This window comes from Typha latifolia, chromosome 1, assembly GCF_019914945.1.
Source record: "Typha latifolia isolate L0001 chromosome 1, TyphaL0001v2, whole genome shotgun sequence".
Classification (NCBI taxonomy): domain Eukaryota; kingdom Viridiplantae; phylum Streptophyta; class Magnoliopsida; order Poales; family Typhaceae; genus Typha; species Typha latifolia.
In genome coordinates, this window is record NC_133086.1 from 24,008,687 (window position 1) to 24,028,598 (window position 19,912).

General features: G+C 37.6%; 2 protein-coding genes across 4 annotated transcripts; both read left to right on the top strand.

Moving 5' to 3' along the window:
- The first annotated feature begins 1,791 nt into the window (after positions 1-1,791).
- On the top strand, positions 1,792-3,912 carry LOC140794859 (tetraketide alpha-pyrone reductase 1). The gene is made up of 6 exons (XM_073147121.1): positions 1,792-2,043; positions 2,155-2,324; positions 2,710-2,898; positions 3,018-3,180; positions 3,292-3,481; positions 3,598-3,912. The coding sequence occupies exons 1-6, from the start codon at positions 1,917-1,919 to the stop codon at positions 3,734-3,736; spliced, it is 978 nt and encodes a 325-aa protein (XP_073003222.1). The 5' UTR covers positions 1,792-1,916; the 3' UTR covers positions 3,737-3,912.
- Positions 3,913-7,772: 3,860 nt separating this feature from the next.
- On the top strand, positions 7,773-19,555 carry LOC140798497 (tetratricopeptide repeat protein SKI3). Of its 3 annotated transcripts, none has more exons than XM_073152347.1 (22): positions 7,773-7,912; positions 8,008-8,085; positions 8,177-8,407; positions 8,487-8,609; positions 8,730-8,813; positions 8,884-8,934; positions 9,994-10,086; positions 10,399-10,539; positions 10,623-10,703; positions 12,869-13,116; positions 13,194-13,365; positions 13,450-13,565; positions 13,667-13,724; positions 14,488-14,553; positions 15,101-15,319; positions 15,456-15,507; positions 15,770-16,143; positions 16,207-16,301; positions 16,704-16,943; positions 17,041-17,684; positions 18,851-19,054; positions 19,140-19,555. In XM_073152347.1, exons 1-22 carry the CDS (start codon positions 7,910-7,912, stop codon positions 19,322-19,324), a joined length of 3,558 nt encoding a protein of 1,185 aa, XP_073008448.1. In that variant the 5' UTR covers positions 7,773-7,909; the 3' UTR covers positions 19,325-19,555. The 3 variants fall into 3 exon arrangements, with proteins under 3 accessions (XP_073008448.1, XP_073008455.1, XP_073008463.1); XM_073152354.1 differs by having other exon boundaries at positions 7,846-7,912; positions 8,487-8,599; XM_073152362.1 differs by lacking the exons at positions 7,773-7,912; positions 8,008-8,085 and having other exon boundaries at positions 8,291-8,414.
- Positions 19,556-19,912: the final 357 nt, after the last annotated feature.

The following is a 19,912-nucleotide window of genomic DNA, read 5'->3' on the forward strand; positions in this document are numbered from 1 at the left end:
ATATATTTTTTTGAAGAAATTGAAATATTAACTTATTTATATTTTACTCAAACTTTGCATAAGAAAATTTATTGACCAATCATTTACAATATCTCTAAAAAAGTGCGATAAAATTATACATACATAATTTCTAAGCAGAATTTTGTTTTAGCTAGAAATGATAAAGAGAACCATCTTCTCTATCTATTTCCTTGACTTTCGAATTGATATAGAAACTTAGATATGGCAATTGCATGGGCATGGTTTCTTATCTTGTCCCTCCATGCCATTCTTTGTAACGGCAATTAATTTGTTGAAATAGAGAATGCTACTCATGGTGCTAAACTGTTAATCTACCAGAACGCTAATTTACATCTTATAATGACTGATTAATCAGGGCATGTATAACAGGGTTATCACTGGGATCAGAAAATTAAAGGGAGAAATTAAGATGAAGGCCTAGCTGCGGTTTCTTATATATAGATAGATATATTTGTCTATACTATGTTCTTCAACTTAGTTGGGACCAAATTTCAGTTGACATGAGATAATATACCAAAATACTTGTGCAACAATTGGAAATAATTAATGCAACAACAATATTGCAGCTTGATATCAGTCTATTCCACTAACGAAACCAAAGCTGTGCAATCGAGCGGTCCGCCACGCCGCTGCAATTGATCGTAGGATATTAGTGATAAATAACACATTTTGCTCCGTAGCAACATCTCTTAAGAAGAACAAAGGACTCAACACTTGTAGTGATGGTTAATTAAGATATTAAACTAGTCTTAGTCAAGAAAGGAGGCATATATTATTGAAAATTTGGTTCAAATTTAGTTTTTCAGTATTTTCAGCCTTACTGTGCTAGTGCGTTTAAACGGGTCGTGAGAGCATTCGAATGTAGTTTCCATACAGGGAGCGTTGATGTAGGCGTTCTAACGGCCCACAAGCATTTGAACGCCAGTCTGGGTTCTTAATTAGTTTCTCGGGTGCGTTGGAACGTGTCACATGGGCATTCGAATGTCTCGTGAAAAAATTCAATTTGAACCAGACATATAAATATTGAAGTGAGTTTTTTTAGGGCTTTTATGCTTGAGGTAAAAATAAAGAGGACTAGCCATCATTGTATTGAGGGATATTAAAGTTGCTAAACTCTTTGTAATTAGGAGATCTGTATAGTAAAAGAAATTGCACCGTCGTGGATGTAGACACATCACCGAATCACATAAATCTTATCTATCCTCTCTCTTTATTGTCTTTATTGCTTCTATTTTATGATTACTGATATTATGGTGTATAATAAGTAATTAGAAGTCGTTTATTGCTATTCCATCACTATTAGCACATTATTATAGTTTTTCCCCAAAATTACTTAGTTTGGCCATTACTATTCCTTTGGTAATATTTAAGGGTGAAGATTTTGCTTCTACTTCTCTCACCTATTGGGCTATTAGCATAACATATATATGCCATATTAATTCTACGTGCTAGTTGTTCAAACTAAACTTTGAAAGTTCTGCATGTACGGAGTCTCTCTCTCTCTCTCTATCCAGTATATATCATATTTACTCGGTTGTGGACTTTTCCGAGAAATTCTCGCATTGGTTCTGTTTTTCTTTCCAGGACAGTACACCTACCTAACTCTCATGACTAAATAACAATGTTAAACAATATTTCCACAACAAACGCATGCATGGTTAGCTACTTGCTACTTGTTTACCTTTGTCAACGTGTACACCAACCCTTCAACTTAATTTTTAGTCGAGTCTAAAAAGACCAAAAAAATATATATGTACAGTTAGCCGTCACACAAAGCGGATGATTTAGCAGTCATGGCATTCATCCTTTGATTCTGTGTGTGTGTATATACATATATAGGAAGTAATCTCTTCTCCCCTAGAATTCCAGGAGCATTTCTACTACTTGTTAACAAGATGGAGAAGGTTTCCGGTAACAAAGGCAAAGTGTGTGTGACTGGTGCAGGTGGCTATGTTGCTTCATGGCTTATCAAGCGACTCCTTGAGGCCGGATATCACGTCACAGGAACATTAAGGGATCCAGGTATGTATTTATGTCCGTCCTCCATCGATCCCTTTCTATTGTGGTTTTTGGATATATATGATCATCCTAACTAACTAATTCTATGTCTTTGGTGATCATTATTTTTCATAGGAGACCAGAAGAAATTAGCACACCTCTGGCAATTGGATGGTGCAAGGGAAAGGCTTAGTCTTTTAAAGGCTGATCTCATGGAAGAAGGAAGTTTTGATGATGCTGTAATGGGATGTGAGGGTGTCTTTCACACTGCATCTCCTATCGTGGAACTCAAATCTGATCCAAAGGCATGCCATGTTTAGCTCTCACTTGCTTTGTATTCAAATCTGTATGTTAGGAGTTAGTACTGCAAGGTATACGTTAGTTGCCTACAACATTATGGATAAAAAGATAAAGCTAAAACGAATTGATGTACTATAAGACACCGGGTCAACAGACTACAGACATAAGAAATTTGACTTTGTTATTGGATAGCCAATCACAGACTGCCGAAGACTTCCCGTGTAGGAATCGTACTCACATTTTTGTCTTGTTAGGCTCACCACTTTCAGCTTCCTACAACGAATTGTTATGATTTAATTTGAGACGACCAATTTGATATATAGCTTGACCAATATGTATTTGCTTCGTATATATATATATATATAGTATAAATAATATTCCCTTTTGCAGACGGAAATGGTGGATCCTGCCGTGCAAGGTACCTTAAACGTTCTAAGATCATGCAAGAAGAATCCACACCTCAGAAGGATTGTTCTCACGTCGTCGTCGTCAACGACAAGAATAAGAGAGGATATCGATCCGAATGTACCACTTGACGAGACATCATGGAGCTCAGCAGAGCTCTGTGAAAGGCTCAAGGTGATCATAAGAATGATACGTGCATATATATAAAATAAAGTCCTCAAATAAAAAGTTATAGTTCTGAATCAGATGCTTAATTATTAATTATATATCGTCTCTTCTGTCCTCCAATTAAGCTCTGGTATCCCCTGGCGAAATTATTAGCAGAGAAAGCAGCATGGGAGTTTGCCAAGGAGAACGACATTGACCTGGTAACTGTTATTCCAACGTACGTGGTAGGACCCAGTTTGCGTCGCGACTTAAGCGTGACTGCTGCTAGTATCCTCAGCTTACTTAGAGGTATATGTGTGTGTGTGTGTGTATAGTTGCACCAAGACATATATAGATATATATATATATATACATATATATATGAAAGGAACCGTTTTCATAATAGTAAGAATCTTGCAGGTGAAACGGATTTCTCTTCGTACGGCAGAATGGGATATGTTCACATCGATGATGTCGCTCGCTGCCATATTCTTGTCTATGAGAATACCAATGCTGAAGGAAGATATATCTGCAGCTCCTCTGTCCTGGAGTACAATGAATTAGGGGAGCTACTTAGGGAACGATATCCATCACTGCCCATAGCAAAAAGGTTAATAGCATCTAATACACGTCTATATTTTTACATTTAGGATAAATAAGAGTATTATTTTTATTTTTTTTGGGTGGGGGGAGGGAACTAATATTTGTGAGTATATGATTGTCCAGTTTTGGGACCAAGCACGGCGGGCAGTCGTATGAGTTCAATATTTCAAAGCTACAGGACCTGGGCTTCAAGTTCAAAGGAATAGGAGAGATTTTCGACGATTGCGTCCAATCGCTCAAGAAACAAGGCCATCTTTCTTGAACCAGGAATTAATAGTCGCATTCTGTCTCAAACCAGAGAACAAAGGAACAAATTAAGCTGCTTCGTTTTTAAATAATAATAATATTATTATTATTAATAATATTAAAGCATTTCTCCTGTCGTGTTACTCACTTGTTATTTCAAATATCCTTAAATTTGAAACCTAAGATTGATGACCTCTTGCATACTTAATAGGATATCAGCTCCCATATCGATTTGTGTTGATGTTAGGCAAACCGCAGGCAATTTTCTTGCTCGTTTGCATCTTAACAAAGGAGGGTGATACATCGGTGCTAATTAAAATAAATAGAATAATATTATTTAACACTTTTATTCATGAATTATTTAAATTGTTTGTCTATCCTTTTCGTTTGCTTTTCCCCTCATAAATTAACATTTAACCAAGCCCAATGCATGACAAGTAACTAAATTTTGCTCTTATATGTATTGAAATTATCATCTCTCTCTCTCTCTCTCTCTCTATCTCAAATTATACCACTACATCTTAACTCTTTTTAATTTTCATCAAATCTTTCACGCTCTTCTTCCGACTTTAACCCTTCTTAATAACAATTCTTTATAATGTCTATTGCTCTCTTACTCTCTCACTTCTCTCCTCCTCCTATTTTTGACATTTCTCTTTTCCAATCCTAATCCAACTTGGTCCAAATTTTATCGTAATATTGCTTCTAATTTATCAAATTTATGTAATAAAAGGTTTTTCAGGAATAAATTTATTTTTATCCTAGAAAAATGAAGTCAAACCATGTTAACGGGCTGAGATTAAAAAAAGAAGAAGAAAAATTTCGACTAACATACCACTCCTCCGTACACCAACAGATCACGAGCATATAAATTCCACTCCCAGCAAAATTCAGATCTCCAAATCAATTGATTGCTGCCATCAAGCTCGAAAATGTCCAAATACTTCAAGAAAAAAGAATATCTGATCCATCAAAAGAAGCAAAATCATATATGTATTAAGAACAAATGCGGACTTATGGATGCATAACAGTAGTTTGACGTCAATTAAACTTTGTTTACTAATCTATGAAATCTTTAGATCGATCAAAATTCAAACAAACAGTAAATTCAACAATAAATGATCAATAATTTGAAGCCAACTAAAGACTTTAAACTACCCTCTCAGACTCGTTCAAATGACGAGGTACAAACACGAGTGACACCTCAATTAGCTTAACTGGTCGCATTGTTTGACTGGCTTTTGAGAAGAAATCTCCTAGGCCACAATTCATTAATAATATTTACGAAATTACAAAGTATGATACAAAGTGAGATATGGAGAGACGTCCGGGACTTGCCTACGAAATACACTGTCATATTCAACATTAAACAAAAATAACAAGGAGTTGTAAAATGACCTTATGAATAAGCCCCACAAGGTCACAACTCCACTTAAATATATATTATAATAAGTAAAAATGTGAAATTAAGTTCGAAGAACACAAGATTTACAAATAAACTAGCCCCACGAAAATATAAGACCAAAAGGTCTGATGTATAGTACTCGATCGCGTCCTTCGATGCCTCATCCATCATATAATCATAGAGGTGTCAAAAATAAATGAGTGGTTTGAGCTCGGTTCGGACTCAGTTTGGCTCGGTTTAGCTTAAGTCGACTTGAGCCTAAGCTTTATTTTAAGGCTTGATTTAAATTTTGAGTCAAGCATGAGCTAGGGCTTAAAAATATTATATATATATATATATATATATATAACTATTTAATTTTTAATCCACTAGCTACTAATACCCTATCTCTGTCAACCCTAACCCTAAATCCAATAATAATCTTTCAACGAACCCAACCCCAACCCCATCTTCTATCAGAGTTAGTCTCCTCCTTTATTGACATCAACGTCGGACTCCTCCTCTATCGACATCAGTGTTGAACTCCTCCTCTATTGACATTAGCATCAGCCTCCTCCTCCACCTCCTCGATAGCCTCCCCCCGACGGGGGAAATGCATTCTAAATCAAGGAACTGTTCTAGTTGGCATAATTGTCAGTTTACAAAAAGACAGATGGTTGGTGATAAGCGTTAAAATACTCAAAGTGAAATGGCACTGAATAACCTCAACCGTCTACCCATTCCATCCATCATATCAGTCGAGTCGAGGAGATTCATTCTTATCTATAGATAAGGCAAGAGAGAACTTATGACAACAAGATTTGCAACTTTCCCGAAAGGTTTGGAAGACGAGCAATACCTCATCATCCTCCATAGATAAGCCGTCGCCTTCTCCTCTCCGCTGGCCTCCTCCTCCTCATCCTTCTCCTCCTTTAGCCTCGGTAAGCCGCCGCCTCCTATTTCTTCGACCTCCTTCTTCTTCATCAATCTCCTCCTCCTCCTTTGGTGAGCAGTCGTCTTTACCGCCCTTGCCACCCCCTCCTCTCTAATCAAGCTCGGGCTTGGCTTGAGCTCGGCTCGTACTCAATCTGTCTTGAATCGGGTTGATATGAGCCTAAACATATTTGGAGAAATCAAAATTAATTTCGAGCCGAGTCTGAACATCTTTAGAGGGCTCAAAATTAATTTCGAGTCGAGCTTGAGCTAGAATCGGCTTGCTCTCGTTTACACCCACCATCCATTTACCACTATACCACAATAGAAAAATAATAGAAAATAAATCATCAAAAATCTTCAAAAGAAGAGGAGATAAGAAGGTAAGTTCCTAAACCACTATCTGAGTAGTTGTGCAAGGAGTAAAAACCTACAACCACCTAGAAACTGACACGTATAGACAAAAGAGGAAACAAGCAACCTCGTTCTAACTTTTAAAACTAAAATAGATCGTGGGAGGTGAAGGTTGGGATCCCCAAACCTTTCTTGTGTCTCTCTATGTCGACGAGTGGCAACGAGTAGCCTCAATCTCAAGCACCCAAGGAGGAGATGGAGAAGAGAAGGGTAAAGACTAATGAGGTGGGGAAGAGGTAATATATGAGCATACACATCCCTTGCTGACACCGATGGTAGTGCATGAGCAAAAGAGAAAAAGTTGAAAAGGTACGAAAAAGAAAAACAAAGAGGAAGAGAGAGAAAATGGTCTATGTGGAGTTATGAGATTTAGAAAGGATGAGAAGTTGGTAGACATGATCAAAAGGCCTAGCAAGCCCGTGCCCGGCCCGGTTTGGACCAGGCTAAGCTCAGCTCGTACCCGGTTTAGGCCCGGCCCAGCTCGAGCTCGAACTATCCATGGGCGGCACGGGCCAACCCTTTGCCCGCTCGACCCGGCCCGAAAGCCCGCCCGTTTGGCCCGCAACTAAGCTCGCCCGTTCTGTTACAATAGCCCAACCGTCTACTACAGTACTTTGCCCGTCTGCTGCTGCATTAAATTTTTTTAAGTATTGTACCGTTTTGCATTATTTTAAGCACACCTTTAAAAAAATTAATTTATTTTAATTATTTTTTAAATAGAGGAATATAAATATTTTTAAAAAAAATAAGCTAATAGTTATTTTTTTTTAAATAGCTAAAATATGGGTCGGGCCGAGTGATTAGTTGGTCGGGCCGGCCCGACCGGCTAGCCCGATCTCTCACGGGCCGACGGACGGTAATGGGCTAGACTATTCTAGCCCGGCCCGAGTGATTGGTGGGTCGGGCCATGAACAAATACTTAAGCCCGGTTGGCCCGAAAAGTCCGGCCCGAACCCGGCCCGGTCCGCTCGATGATCATGTCTAGGAGTCGGGGGACCCAGGGAGAGGCTTCTCATAGTGAAGAGAGAATGCTTGACAATATTTATCTGCATTTTTAAAGAAATATATTGGTTATAATGATAATTATGGTATTTTAAAAAAAATAAAGTGTGAATTATAATATTTGGAATCATTTTTTTATAGTAACTATTTAAAATACTGTAAACTATTATCCATCTCAGCAGGTCATTATTATTCCTAACGAAGCAGCGGGAATTTTAAAGAACCCAAGAAACGTATGGTAGTACATCACGACCGTCCGCCTATCTGGATATCCGACGCTCCTTTCTTTTTGATAAGTGTCAGTTGCTTAATTCCATTAAATTGACGGCTGTGAGATTATGATCCTACTGAGGTCCCTCGTCGTCCTCCGCTCCTCTGTCTTCTTCATCGCCGAACCCTTCTTTTCATAAAGTTCCTGTTCTTTTTCTTTCCCTCCAATTTCCTAACTTCGCCGAGATGGTAGACGCGGTTTTCTTTCCTCCTTTCCTACACGTCTCTTTTCCAATCTCTCCTCCCCGTTCTTGATTCCTCCCTCAAATCTTTGCTTCTTGCAGATCGATGACGTCCTCTTCAGGCAGTTGCAGCAGACCCTAGACTCAGATCCCAACAATTCTTTTTTTCACTTTAATCTTGTAAGCCCTAATTGCTTTATCTCTCTCTCTCTCTCTCTCTCTCTCCCCGCCTTTGGAGATTCTTGTTAATGGTTTCTTGGAGCATCTCTAGGGGCTCTTCTTGTGGAAGAAGGGCGAAGAAGTAGAAGCCGAGGAAGAGTCGAAGCGATCCAGGGAGAAAGCAGCCGAGCACTTCTTGGCCTCCGCGAAGCTGAACCCGAACGATGGCGCTGCGTTCCGGTTCTTGGGGCATTACTATGGCCGGGTGTCCACTGATGCGCAGAGGGCTTGCAAGTGCTACCAGAGGGCTGTGACCCTTAATCCCGATGATTGCGAGGCTGGTGTGAGTGGTATAGCAGACTGTGCCCAAGATTGCACCTTTAGGGTTTTGATGCATTTATTTGCCGCTTTCCTTTCTGCAGGAGGGCCTGTGTGATTTGTTGGATGGAGAAGGAAAGGAAAGTTTGGAGATTGCTGTGTGCAAAGAGGCTTCTAGCAAGTCCCCAAGAGCTTTTTGGGCCTTTAGGAGATTAGGGTACTTGCAGGTCATTCTTGTTGATGATAAAATTCTTCTTTCTTGCTTGTTAGGTGGAGAGATGCAAGAGTTCTTACATGGAAAAGATTTATTGAGAGTAACTGTATATATGTCACGTATAAAATTGCAGGTTCATCAAAGAAGATGGTCAGAGTCAGTACAGAGCCTTCAACATGCGATACGGGGCTATCCAGCATGCGCCGATCTATGGGAAGTGCGTGGGTTTGTACGGTGCTCGTTTTTTATTTATCCATGTTTCCTAGCTTCTGATGCTGTCTTTTCAGGCACTTGGTCTTGCATACCAGCGATTGGGCATGTTTACTGCAGCTATAAAGGTACATATTTGCTGCTGACATACTGGGAATTATTGCTGCTGATATATTACAACAACTGAGAATTCTTTCTGCTGTTGTTTTACAACTACTGGGAATAATTGCTGCTTGATAAAGCTTTGTAATATAGACTAGCTTTAACCTGTCACATAGCTCATCTGCAACTGAATTTATGATGCAGCATACATTGTTTTCTAATTGTTCGACATTGTTGTTCACGTTCACAGTACACCAACATGTAGCTGACGTGCAAATTGAATCCAAATACTCGAGGATTGGTTTTGTGAAGTAGACTATTTTCTTCAAATTAATGAAGCCTTGCTGGTCCGTTAGGGACAAGCAATACTTTGCTGGTTAGATCATCTTCACTGGTGTGAATTTGTATAAGCTGATTTCACTACTATTGATCTGCAAAAAGAAAAAAAGAATTTCTGCTTTTGGTTATCGATGCTGTTCTCTAGAATTGGGTTCAAATTCTCAAGAGCATTAAAACGTGTGCTTCAGCATATCACTCCAATTTCTAGCCCTACATCCATTGGAAGAAAAGTCCATTGTACGCGATTTACACCAGGATGATGATCAGTTTGATGCGACTGTGTTTAGAATATAGACAAAAATTTGTCAGTAAGCATCCAAATTTGCTTCATGTGTAGCTCACACAGGTTGGAGTATCTGATCATTAGGAATGTTTTGTCTCCCAGGGCTTCTTAATCAATTGCCATGTGGATGACTTGAAGAAGGGCTGGAAGTGTGTATTTTTTGTCACTTTTATTAATTGAAGGACTAACTTAGGATCCAACATTTATAGCTGTGGGAAGATTTCACTAGCATATATATTAACCTTCTCCCTCCCCTTGCATGCTCACATGTGTGTGCTTGACTTCTCCTCATCTCTATTTTATGTAATCAAACTCCTCATAGTAGCATTTTTATTTCTGTAATCTCAAATTTTAAAGTAAATGATGTGTTTGTGAATATAACTTTTGGTGACATCTAAATCCTTTTTTATTTTGTATCCTTTTGTTCATAATGATGTTTTTCCTTTCCCTTTTCTTGTGACAGTCATATGGGCGAGCCACTGAATTGGATAGCTCAAAAATATTTGCATTGATAGAGAGTGGGAATATCCAGCTAATGCTTGGTTCTTTTAGAAAAGTAAGACCCTCACTTCTATATGTTGGTCAGTTGATAACTGTGGGAGAACAAACTTGGCTTATACTTTGATAATGAAATGAGGGTTGGTTTAGTTGTTGTTGTTGACCAAGAGCACTAGCATCTTTTGTATAGTCTTCATCATAAACTGAAAAGATACTTTGGTGGTACAATTTCTCTCAAGAATCTTGAAATCCATTGATATTTGTCATGAACAACTTCATATTTTTGTTGTTGTTTTGTTTAGGGTGTGATGTGTAACTTGATGTTAGAACTTCATGTTATGAAATTTTTGATTCTTACTAATTGTTATAGGGAGTTGAGCAATTTCGTTGTGCCCTGGAAGTAGCACCGCAAAATTTATCTGCAAAATTTGGGCTTTCCGCTGGCCTTCTTGCATTAGCTAGGGATTGTGTAAATTCTGGAGCTTTTGATTGGGCTGCCACTCTGTTGAAGGTTACTGTTGACATGATTTACAGTTATGTCCCTCTTCAAATTCATGTAAAACCATGTCACGATAATGTCTTTTGGAATTGTAGGAAGCATCAGAAGTAGCAAAGGTTTGCACTTGTTTGTCAGGAAATCTATCTTCTGCTTGGAAGTTGCACGGGGATATCCAGGTATATGTTGGAAAAATTTCGGTTACGGGATGCTTACCTTTAGATTTTCAAGCATCTTTCTAGTTCCAGAAAAGAACTTGTTAAGCTATCTTTTGGTGATAGTGATGCATTTCCATGGAAATATCTATTTTTTAAAATTCTTTTTGTCACAGGTTATCTGATTTTCTCTTGTGGCTTTATCTTATTTTAATTAAGTTAAGATTTAAGAATGTTCTTATTTATTATGAACTTGGAGACTAAAATTATGGTGATGTGGTAGCTAGAAGTGAAGGATGGATATTATTTCCATTAGCGGTCACTGTTTAAATTGAGTCAGGTAACACATATAAAGTAGATGTGATACAATTTCAATAGATATCTTTCTTGAAAGTGCCAAACATGCAGCATACGACTCAACAATGGAGACTAAAAGCTTCATATATAGCAAATTTTTAATGCAGGAAAACGTCTCGATTACATAGTTGAGAAGTAGGAAAAAATAATCAAACCCGTGGAATCCACCAATCGGGGTGTCGGAATCCACCGACGTTGAAATCAACCAACAAACACTCAATATGCAAAAGCTCTTAAAATATTTATTAACCCATAAAAGATGATTACAAGCCTTCATATAAGTAAAATAAAGTAAAAAATAAAAGACAAAAATAACCTTAGAAGGTTGTTAGTCACAACTCTCGTTAAGCTAAAGAGTCAGGGGTGCAACCCTTTTGTGCCTACGAGAATAAACGTGACGAAAAGTGGTGTTTGCACTAACTCTTCTGGGGTGGAAGAAATTTGACCCAGTTGAGTGGCTCTAATAGTACTCCAAAATGTTAGGGTCAAACTGCTGTAACTCCTCGCGAGTGATCAACGTATAATCAGACTCTGGTCACTCGTGCTATCGAACGAGAAAACGATGAACCCCTCTTTCTGCAGTAGATGTTATTTAATCATCTAAAATAGAGTCTATCTTTTCTTGTGATGTGGATGGGAAAGAAGAAGTGATATGTGGCACAGCAGGGATGTCTGGAAAGGTAGTAGATGTAGCATAGGGTTCGGTGGGGATGTGCATAGGTGGTCGGTAGGCTGCTAGATCTTCAATTTGATGTAGGACAACGTCTCGATTGCAGAGTTAAGAAGAAGTAGGAAAAAATAATCAAACCCGTGGAATTCACCAAACGGGTGTCGGAATCCATCGACGTTGGAATCCACCGACAAACACTCAATATGCAAAAGCTCTCAAAATATTCATTAACCTATAAAAGATGATCACAAGCCTTTATATAGGCAAAATAAAGTAAAAGACAAAAGACAAAAATAGTCCTAGAAGGTAGCTAATTACAACCCTCGTTAAGTCAAAGGGCTACGGGTGCAGCCCTCTTCTACCTGCGAGAATAAACGTGACAAAAAGTGGTGTCCCCACCAATTTTGCTCCTATAGTTCTAGTAAATTATGTTTATAAAATTAAACATATGTAGGACCCAGTGAATAGTAATTGTCACTTAATTCCTTGCTGTCACAACACCATGGTGCTTCACATTCTTTTACTATTATCATGTAATTTTTTATGTATAATCGGTTGTTAATTAATTACTAGTTACAGAGTGAGGCATGCCTTGAACCATATTCCTTTGCAAAAAGAGTCTTATTTGTTAGTTTTGCAGATGCTTTTTTCCATATTGTGGATATGCATTTCTCTCTCTACACTAGTCCTTGCTCCTCTGTTGTATGAATCATCCCTTGGAATATATGATAATTGTTAATAATGGTTTCTTTCATATAATAAACTCACTAAATTCAAATTTCTAGATAGAAAAATTATCTAGTTAGAAATTATATTACTGCCAAGGTGAGATAAAGTGGCAGATTTGGTAGGAACCATGAAAGAAACTTCCCCCTTCTTTTGTCATCATATCTGATGTTGCATCATAATATAGACTTTCTGGCTGCCAGAAAAGAAATAGGTATTTGATGTGCCTGATTGTGCTAAGTGCAAACTGAGCAAACTGATGCCTTGCTAAAAGTTGAGGACCTCTCAGTTGGTTATTCAACAGTTCCTTTTAAAATAAACTTATGCCTTAGTTTGTAGATTATACAAAATAAGGTTTTAATCTATTAATTAGAAAGCATATTGGGACTTTTGGTTTGATATGTTCCTTCCCTTTCTTTGCCATCTTTGGTATCAGATTACTTATGCCAAATGCTTTCCATGGGAAGATAAAATGAACAGCATGGAAATTGATGAGGAAATCTTCAAATCTTCCATTAATCAGTGGAAAGATACCTGCCTTTTGGCGGCAAAAAGTGGAAAATGCTCATATGGGCGGGCTTTACACCTAACACCTTGGCAAGCTAATATCTATGCTGATATTGCTGTCTCTCTGGATCTTATCGACTCTTTGGAGGGGGAAAAAACACGAGATCTGGGTGTTTGGTGAGATCTGTTCTTCAGTAAAAGTTTTGATCATTTTCTCTTATTAGAAGTTTGTTTATTGGTTTCTTATACATCAGGCAGCTGCCTGAGAGGATGTGTTTGGGTGGATTGATGCTGGAGGGAGTTAATAAGGAGTTCTGGGTCATACTAGGCTGTCTGTCTAGCAGCAATTCTTTAAAGCAGCACGCTTTGATTAGGGGATTGCAATTGGATGTATCTCTTTCTGAAGCATGGGCTTACCTTGGGAAGGTAATAATAAGTTTATTCTTCTCCGAGTTAAGCATATGATATTGTTATCCAGCATATTTACTCATTTACAGCAGATATTTTCAGATTTACAGAAACTTAGGTGATAAGCAATTGGCAAGGCAAGCATTTGATCGTGCAAGAAGCATCGATCCTTCTTTAGCCTTGGCATGGGCTGGGATGTCCGTTGACTATCAGGATGGGTATTTTTTTTCACTTAATAGAATTTTGTCATATTTGTTATCTTATTTATTATAGAACATTCTATCTATCTAATGTTGCTTGTTTCACATGATTTCTAAAGGATTAGTTCAAAAAGTGAGGCATTTGAAAGTTGCCTGAGGGCTGTGCAGATGTTGCCTGTAAGGACTGTTGTTTCTTATACATTCCTTTTCGTTGGTATTTTCCAAGCTTCTTTTCCATAAGTTTTTCATGTTCTCTATAGTCTGAACATGATAGCCTAATTCATTTTGTCGGTTCTAGAAATATGTCATTATATTGTATTCATGTCTCTTGTATGGAATGAGTTTTCTTTGCATAGAGTGAATCTCAGTTAAATTTAGATTGATGCATGTAAGATCAGAATTCCACTATTTGTTTCAATCAAGTTTGTTAATTTCTTATTACAACTCCTAGAAGACAATTTGGACTTATAATACATGATTTTATCGCATGTATCAACAAATTATTGCAGATTATTTTACTTTAAAATGTTCCTCTCCACAATCAACATCTGTCTATCTTGTCAGCGATTTAACTCTGTTGTGATTTTTCACTGCCATTTTTGTTAACTAGATTTATGAATTCATTGTGGAGTTATTTGTTCGAATGATATTTTTCAGTGCATATGGTGTTATATACAAATGTCAAACACTAGCGTGCAATGATGAGTTGTTGCATTTTGGATGCAAGTTCAAACATGTGTCTATTATCAAATGTTGCATAAGTAATCTCATATTTGTATAATGTTGTAATCAGTGTGTGAAAACTTCTCATGAACTTAAATAGGCATGTTCTTGGGTTCTCTTTCACTTCAGCTTACCAATTTCTTTTTATGTTTTATAAGTTACTATTGTAGTTTCCTATTGTCCATTTAGCTCATGTTTATTATTTTGTTATGTTTAGCTTGCAGAATTTCAAGTTGGTCTTGGAACAATTGCAGCTCTTACTGGTCACCTACATTCTCCTCAGGTACACACATATTTGTCAAGAAGATAATGTTTATGTTGTCGGAACCCTTAATTCAATTAACTGATCAGTTTTTTTTTGCAGTGAAAGGTTAAAAAAAATTTCTTTATCTGGTCCCAAGAGTTTATATTGAGAATAAAACAGTGCATTAGACCAATTTAATTATGCATCTAAAATATTTTATGCTCACCGTGATGGATGTAAAGAGTTTGAGAGTGGAATTATAGTGATAGGAGCATATTTGACCTCTAAGATAAATTTGTGCTTCCCTTTAGATAAATGATGCTTTCAACTAATTGCAGTAATAACTAAAAATGGTGTGGTGATGCCTAATTTCAATCACATAATAACTTTGGTCTTACCATACGTTTCTAAATCAAATCATCTGCCAAATTTATTGCTATCAGTAGATGGAAATGTTGCTCTTGTCCCTTTACCTACTTACTGACTTTTGCATTCCCATCTTGACCAATGATTTTGCGGTGATTATTAAGTTTTCTATGAACTTTCATTATATGATTTTGCGGTGATTATTAAGTCTTCATTGTAGGTACTGGGAGCCATAAGACAGGCTGTCCAGCGAGCACCCTACTCTCCTGAGTCACATAATGTGAATGGTTTGATATGTGAAGAACGACTAGATTTTTTGTCAGCGATCACTGCTTATAGGAAGGCAAGATGTGCTTTGAACATCTTTTGCAATTTAAAGGCAGATTCTCAATCTCATTTTGCTGATGTATCCTTTAATCTTGCCCGATCACTGTGTAAGGTAATTCAATAAAAGACACTTTATATTTGACACCCCATCATTACAGCGTGGGAATCTTCTTTGTGCTGGATTTATGTGCTGGTTTCTGCGGACTGTATTTGCGGGTACATACATTCAGTATTCTGTTTCTCTGCAGGCAGGACTTGCTACTGATGCTCTGCGTGAGTGTGAAGATCTGAAGAGAGAAGGTATTGCCTGGGACTTTCCTAGCTCTCCCTGTCCTTACTCCTTACTGTCTGCTGAAATAAGAATACATGAATTTATCATTCCTGCTTTTGATCTGTTTTGGTGCCTCAGAATTAGATCTGTATTTGATAATTTATCTCCAACCCTGCAGAGTTAGCAGTTTACCAGTAAACATCATGTTGTAGATTATATCAATAATTTCTTGACTAATTTATAATATTTTATAGCATGTTTAGCTTACAAGTCATGCCAAAAAATTGATAGGTCTGCTCGAGAGTAAAGGCCTCCAATTATATGCTGTTGCATTGTGGAAAATTGGACAGTATGATGCTGCTCTGATCATAGCAAGAAACTTGGCTGAGAATGTGACTACCATGGATCACAAGTGTGCAACTGCTGCTTTAGAGTTAATTAGCACATTAATGTACAGCATTTCTGGAAACAATTCTGCAGTGGCAACAATCCAGAAGTTCCCCAGTCAGTTTCTATTAAGTGCAAGAATGAGATTTATTATCTGTGCATTAAATGCTTTGGAACCAAGTAAGGAGCTGCAGTTGCTTCTGCGGAGAATGCCTCAAAGAGATACGTCTTATGATGTGGCCACCGAAATGCATTCGATTATTGCTCTCAGCAAAATGGTAGCACTAACCTTCATCTATGTTCTCTTTTTCATAGTCCTATAGTTAATTTTAAATTTGCAGATGAACCATGACTGTGAACAAAAGTTGATAACTGGCAATGGACTAGGCCACCTGAAAAGAGCTCTTCATATATATCCTGACAGCAGTCTGATAAGGTAGTAACAGTCTCTGCATGCACATACCTTCCATTTGGGAAATTGCAGGCTTTTGAAGATAGCCTTGTTTGTTTATTCCATATGATCACTTCTCTTAACATTACATGTTTCAATTAGAACATGTTTCAACTAGGACTTGTTCCAGATTGCTGATTTATTGATACTACATGCTTCAATATTGTGGTGTTATTAACAGTTGATTTTGTTTCATTTTTATATTTTTTGATATCGAAGTGCCTTCATTTGGCTTTGATACCAAAGATTTCTCATGACAGGCTTATATCTTTTGAAATGCCTGATATCATCTTAAAGAACAGATCTAAGAATAGCTATTTTCTACCTTCTCATTGTTGATTGCTGTTTTTCCCATATTCTTTATTTTGTTGGGTTTGCTGCTGATAGGAACCAACTAGGTTCATTATTGCTATCAAGTGGAGATTGGATGGCTCCACATAAAGCAACTAGATGCACTCAATTGCCTCATGGAAACCCATCCTGGAAAGGTCTAAGATCACCTTATGAGATTCATGGTGCTGCAGTAGTAGCTTGCTATGCTAGCTGTTCTACCATTCCAAACTTTTCCTTTACAACCTGCAAAGATTGGCATGTGCATAGAAAAAGGGGAATATATCATTTGCAGAGGTACATTGTGTTTTCTCCTCATTTTGTGATCTGGTAAATTGCTTTTCCTTCCTAGGTTGAAATTAGGCTTTTCTTTTTTTTTTTACTCTTTCTGCAGATGGGTGCATCAGGAGCCATGGAATCGGGATGCAAGTTATCTGCTTATACTTGGTGTTCTTCAGAAAGCCTGCGAAGAAAAATTTCCTGAAAAAAATTGTACTATTTTGAGAAGGTTGATACAAAATGCTCTGTTAAATGAAATATTTTTGCAACAAACCGTGCTATGGCAGTATCAAAAGTCCAATCTGCTTCTCTGTTCTTCAGAGATCAGCTTGCAGCACGGTGACTATGTTGGTTGTATCAGCCATGCAAGTAATGCATTGGGAGTGATCCCTCCTGACAGCGATCCTCTCTTTGCGCACTTGCAGTTGTGCCGTGCTTATGGAATGCAGGAGAATTTTTCAGACCTTGATAAGGAGTATATGAAGTGCTTGCGCATCAATGCAACTAATGAAATCGGTTGGATAATACTTAAATATATTGAATCCAGATACCGACTGGAGAAGGGTTCAAACATAATAGAGAAAAACCTTCAAACATGCATCAAACAAAAAGGAAGTTCCTCAAGTTTTTGGGTTGCTCTCTTTAATTTAGCATGCGCTCAGTGTTTCATATGGGACCTGGACTATCTGAGTGCAGAACAAGCTATGACACGTGCTTGTGCAGAATTTGATGCAGATACCTGCCTTTTACTCTGTCATGGTATGCAATTTCCCATGCTGCTTAAATTTTTATCCATTTGCCTTACTGGTTTGATGTTCCGCCTAACATTCCATTCCTGTTCTTCTATTGAGAGTTCAGGAGTGTTTGAATGGTTCTTCGCTTTTAAAGTAATTGAGAGTAATCTTGAATAGATATTTTATTTATTTGTACCTGCTTGAATTTTCTTATATGTTCAATGAAAAAGGAATATAAGTCCTGTTTTCTCTACATGAGTTATGGAGGTCTTTACTAAAGGAACAGTCTTCAAACAAAGAGCTTTGGTTGCTTCTGCCGCTCTCTCTGTTGATAATAGTTGGCTTGGTTTGTTGTACTGCTAACAAGTATTATTATTAGCAGTTCTTCACCTCTTTGGCTCTATAAAACTTCCAGAGCTGGTTGAAGCAAAAAAGATAACTATACCTGTCATGCAAAGTTCCTCTCTAATTTTATTTTGGCTTGGAAATTTTTTATCACTTCATAGTTTATATTAAATTGGTGTTAGAGTTGATAACTGCCTGTAAAATTATGTTAATTTTTTTTGGAGATTTCTTATTCTTTACAGTGTGCACTGAAAGGTTTGGGTGATGGTGAACACAGTGAGTGGTGCTTAGCAGTGATATTGGCTAATGAACTCTTTGTGTTGTTCATAGTTGAGGCCTAGTTGACAGTCATACAAACGATAGAATCTAGCAAATTGTGAAAAGTGATGTTTAAATATGTGACGTGATGGTAGGAACTTGGGAGCTTACTAGTATTTAGGTGAAATTTTCAATTTGTTATCAGCTAGTGGACATGTGTGATCATTTACTTGATAAGATCCTGAAAAAGTTTCCAATGTTTCTAGGAGAGCAGTCATTTCAGGATTTATATGCTATACTTACACAAACGAGGTGACAGAGATCTGTTTTGCATGTTGTAACTTGTAAGCTGTTGTGGTGATGAGAAAGCAAGTAGGCTCAAAGAAACAAATTTCTTCTGGATATGGAGTTATGCTGTTATGATATTTGTCTTTTGATTTAGTGCCTTCAAAAGAGATCATAAGTTCTTAAGCTTTTTTTTTTTGTTGCCACCTTCAATATTCTGCCTACTGTAGCACTTGAAGTTTGCATATTTCTGGTCCTTTTCCAGATTACTTGTTTCACTGAACTAACATTGTGCTTTGGCAGGTGCAATTTGTATGGAACTTGCTCGGCAGCAGATATCTCCTCAGTTCATATCTCGTGCAGCAGGCAGCCTTAGAAAGGCTCAAAAGAATTCAGCAAATCCTTTACCTATTGTATCATTGCTGTTAGCTCAGGCAGAGGCAAGCCTAGGTGCAAAACCTAAGTGGGAGATGAACGTTCGGTTAGAATGGTTTTCATGGCCGCCAGGTTGAAATGTAGCTATAAGCATGATCCAAAAAGATTTGCTTCTATTATAAAAATGTGTTTGCTGATCATATCTTTTCTTATACAGAAACGAGGCCTGCGGAGTTGTATTTCCAAATGCACTTGCTAGCAAGTCATTCTAGTGCAGCTTCCAACCAACGTCCTGGCCCAGAAAAATTGCAGAGTCCAGAGAAATGGATTCTTCGAGCAATACATATGGATCCGTCATGCTTAAGGTACTGGAAGGTTTTACAGAAGCCTATAGAGCGATGATGTCCTAAAACTATTCGCTTGAAGGAAAACTGACTGCAGCTCTTAACTTGTAGGGTTCAAGTAATACGATATAACTGTACTCTATTGTTGTAATCTACATGTTTGTACATATGTAAAAGAAATTGGGACTTTGGATAGGTCCAATAGCTTGTACTATCATAACATCGATGGGATAACTGCTGTTGGCGAACATTTGCGTGGAATAAGATTTTGGGCGTGGAGTTTGTAACAGACGAACTAATGGGCTCATAGGGGGGATTTTCATAAAAAGCCTTTTAATTTTTAAAATAGTAAAAAGTAGGCTCTTGTGCTCACTTATGCGTATCTATTGTGTACGTTATGCATAGTTTATAATAAAAGAATATGTATTTAGTATAAAAATAAAGATGTTTAGTTTCAAGTGTCTAATCTTATTGTTATCAAAATTGAAGGACTTCTGTTTTCTGAATAGCCCGTGTTCAGAGTGAAAATATTTCCTCAAAAAATTATTACTGGTCTAATGTAGAAAGAACGTCGCTCAGGGAAATTTTGCAGGTGCAAGAAGACCAAGGGCGTAGAGACGTAGACGTAGACGTGCGATTCCAGGTT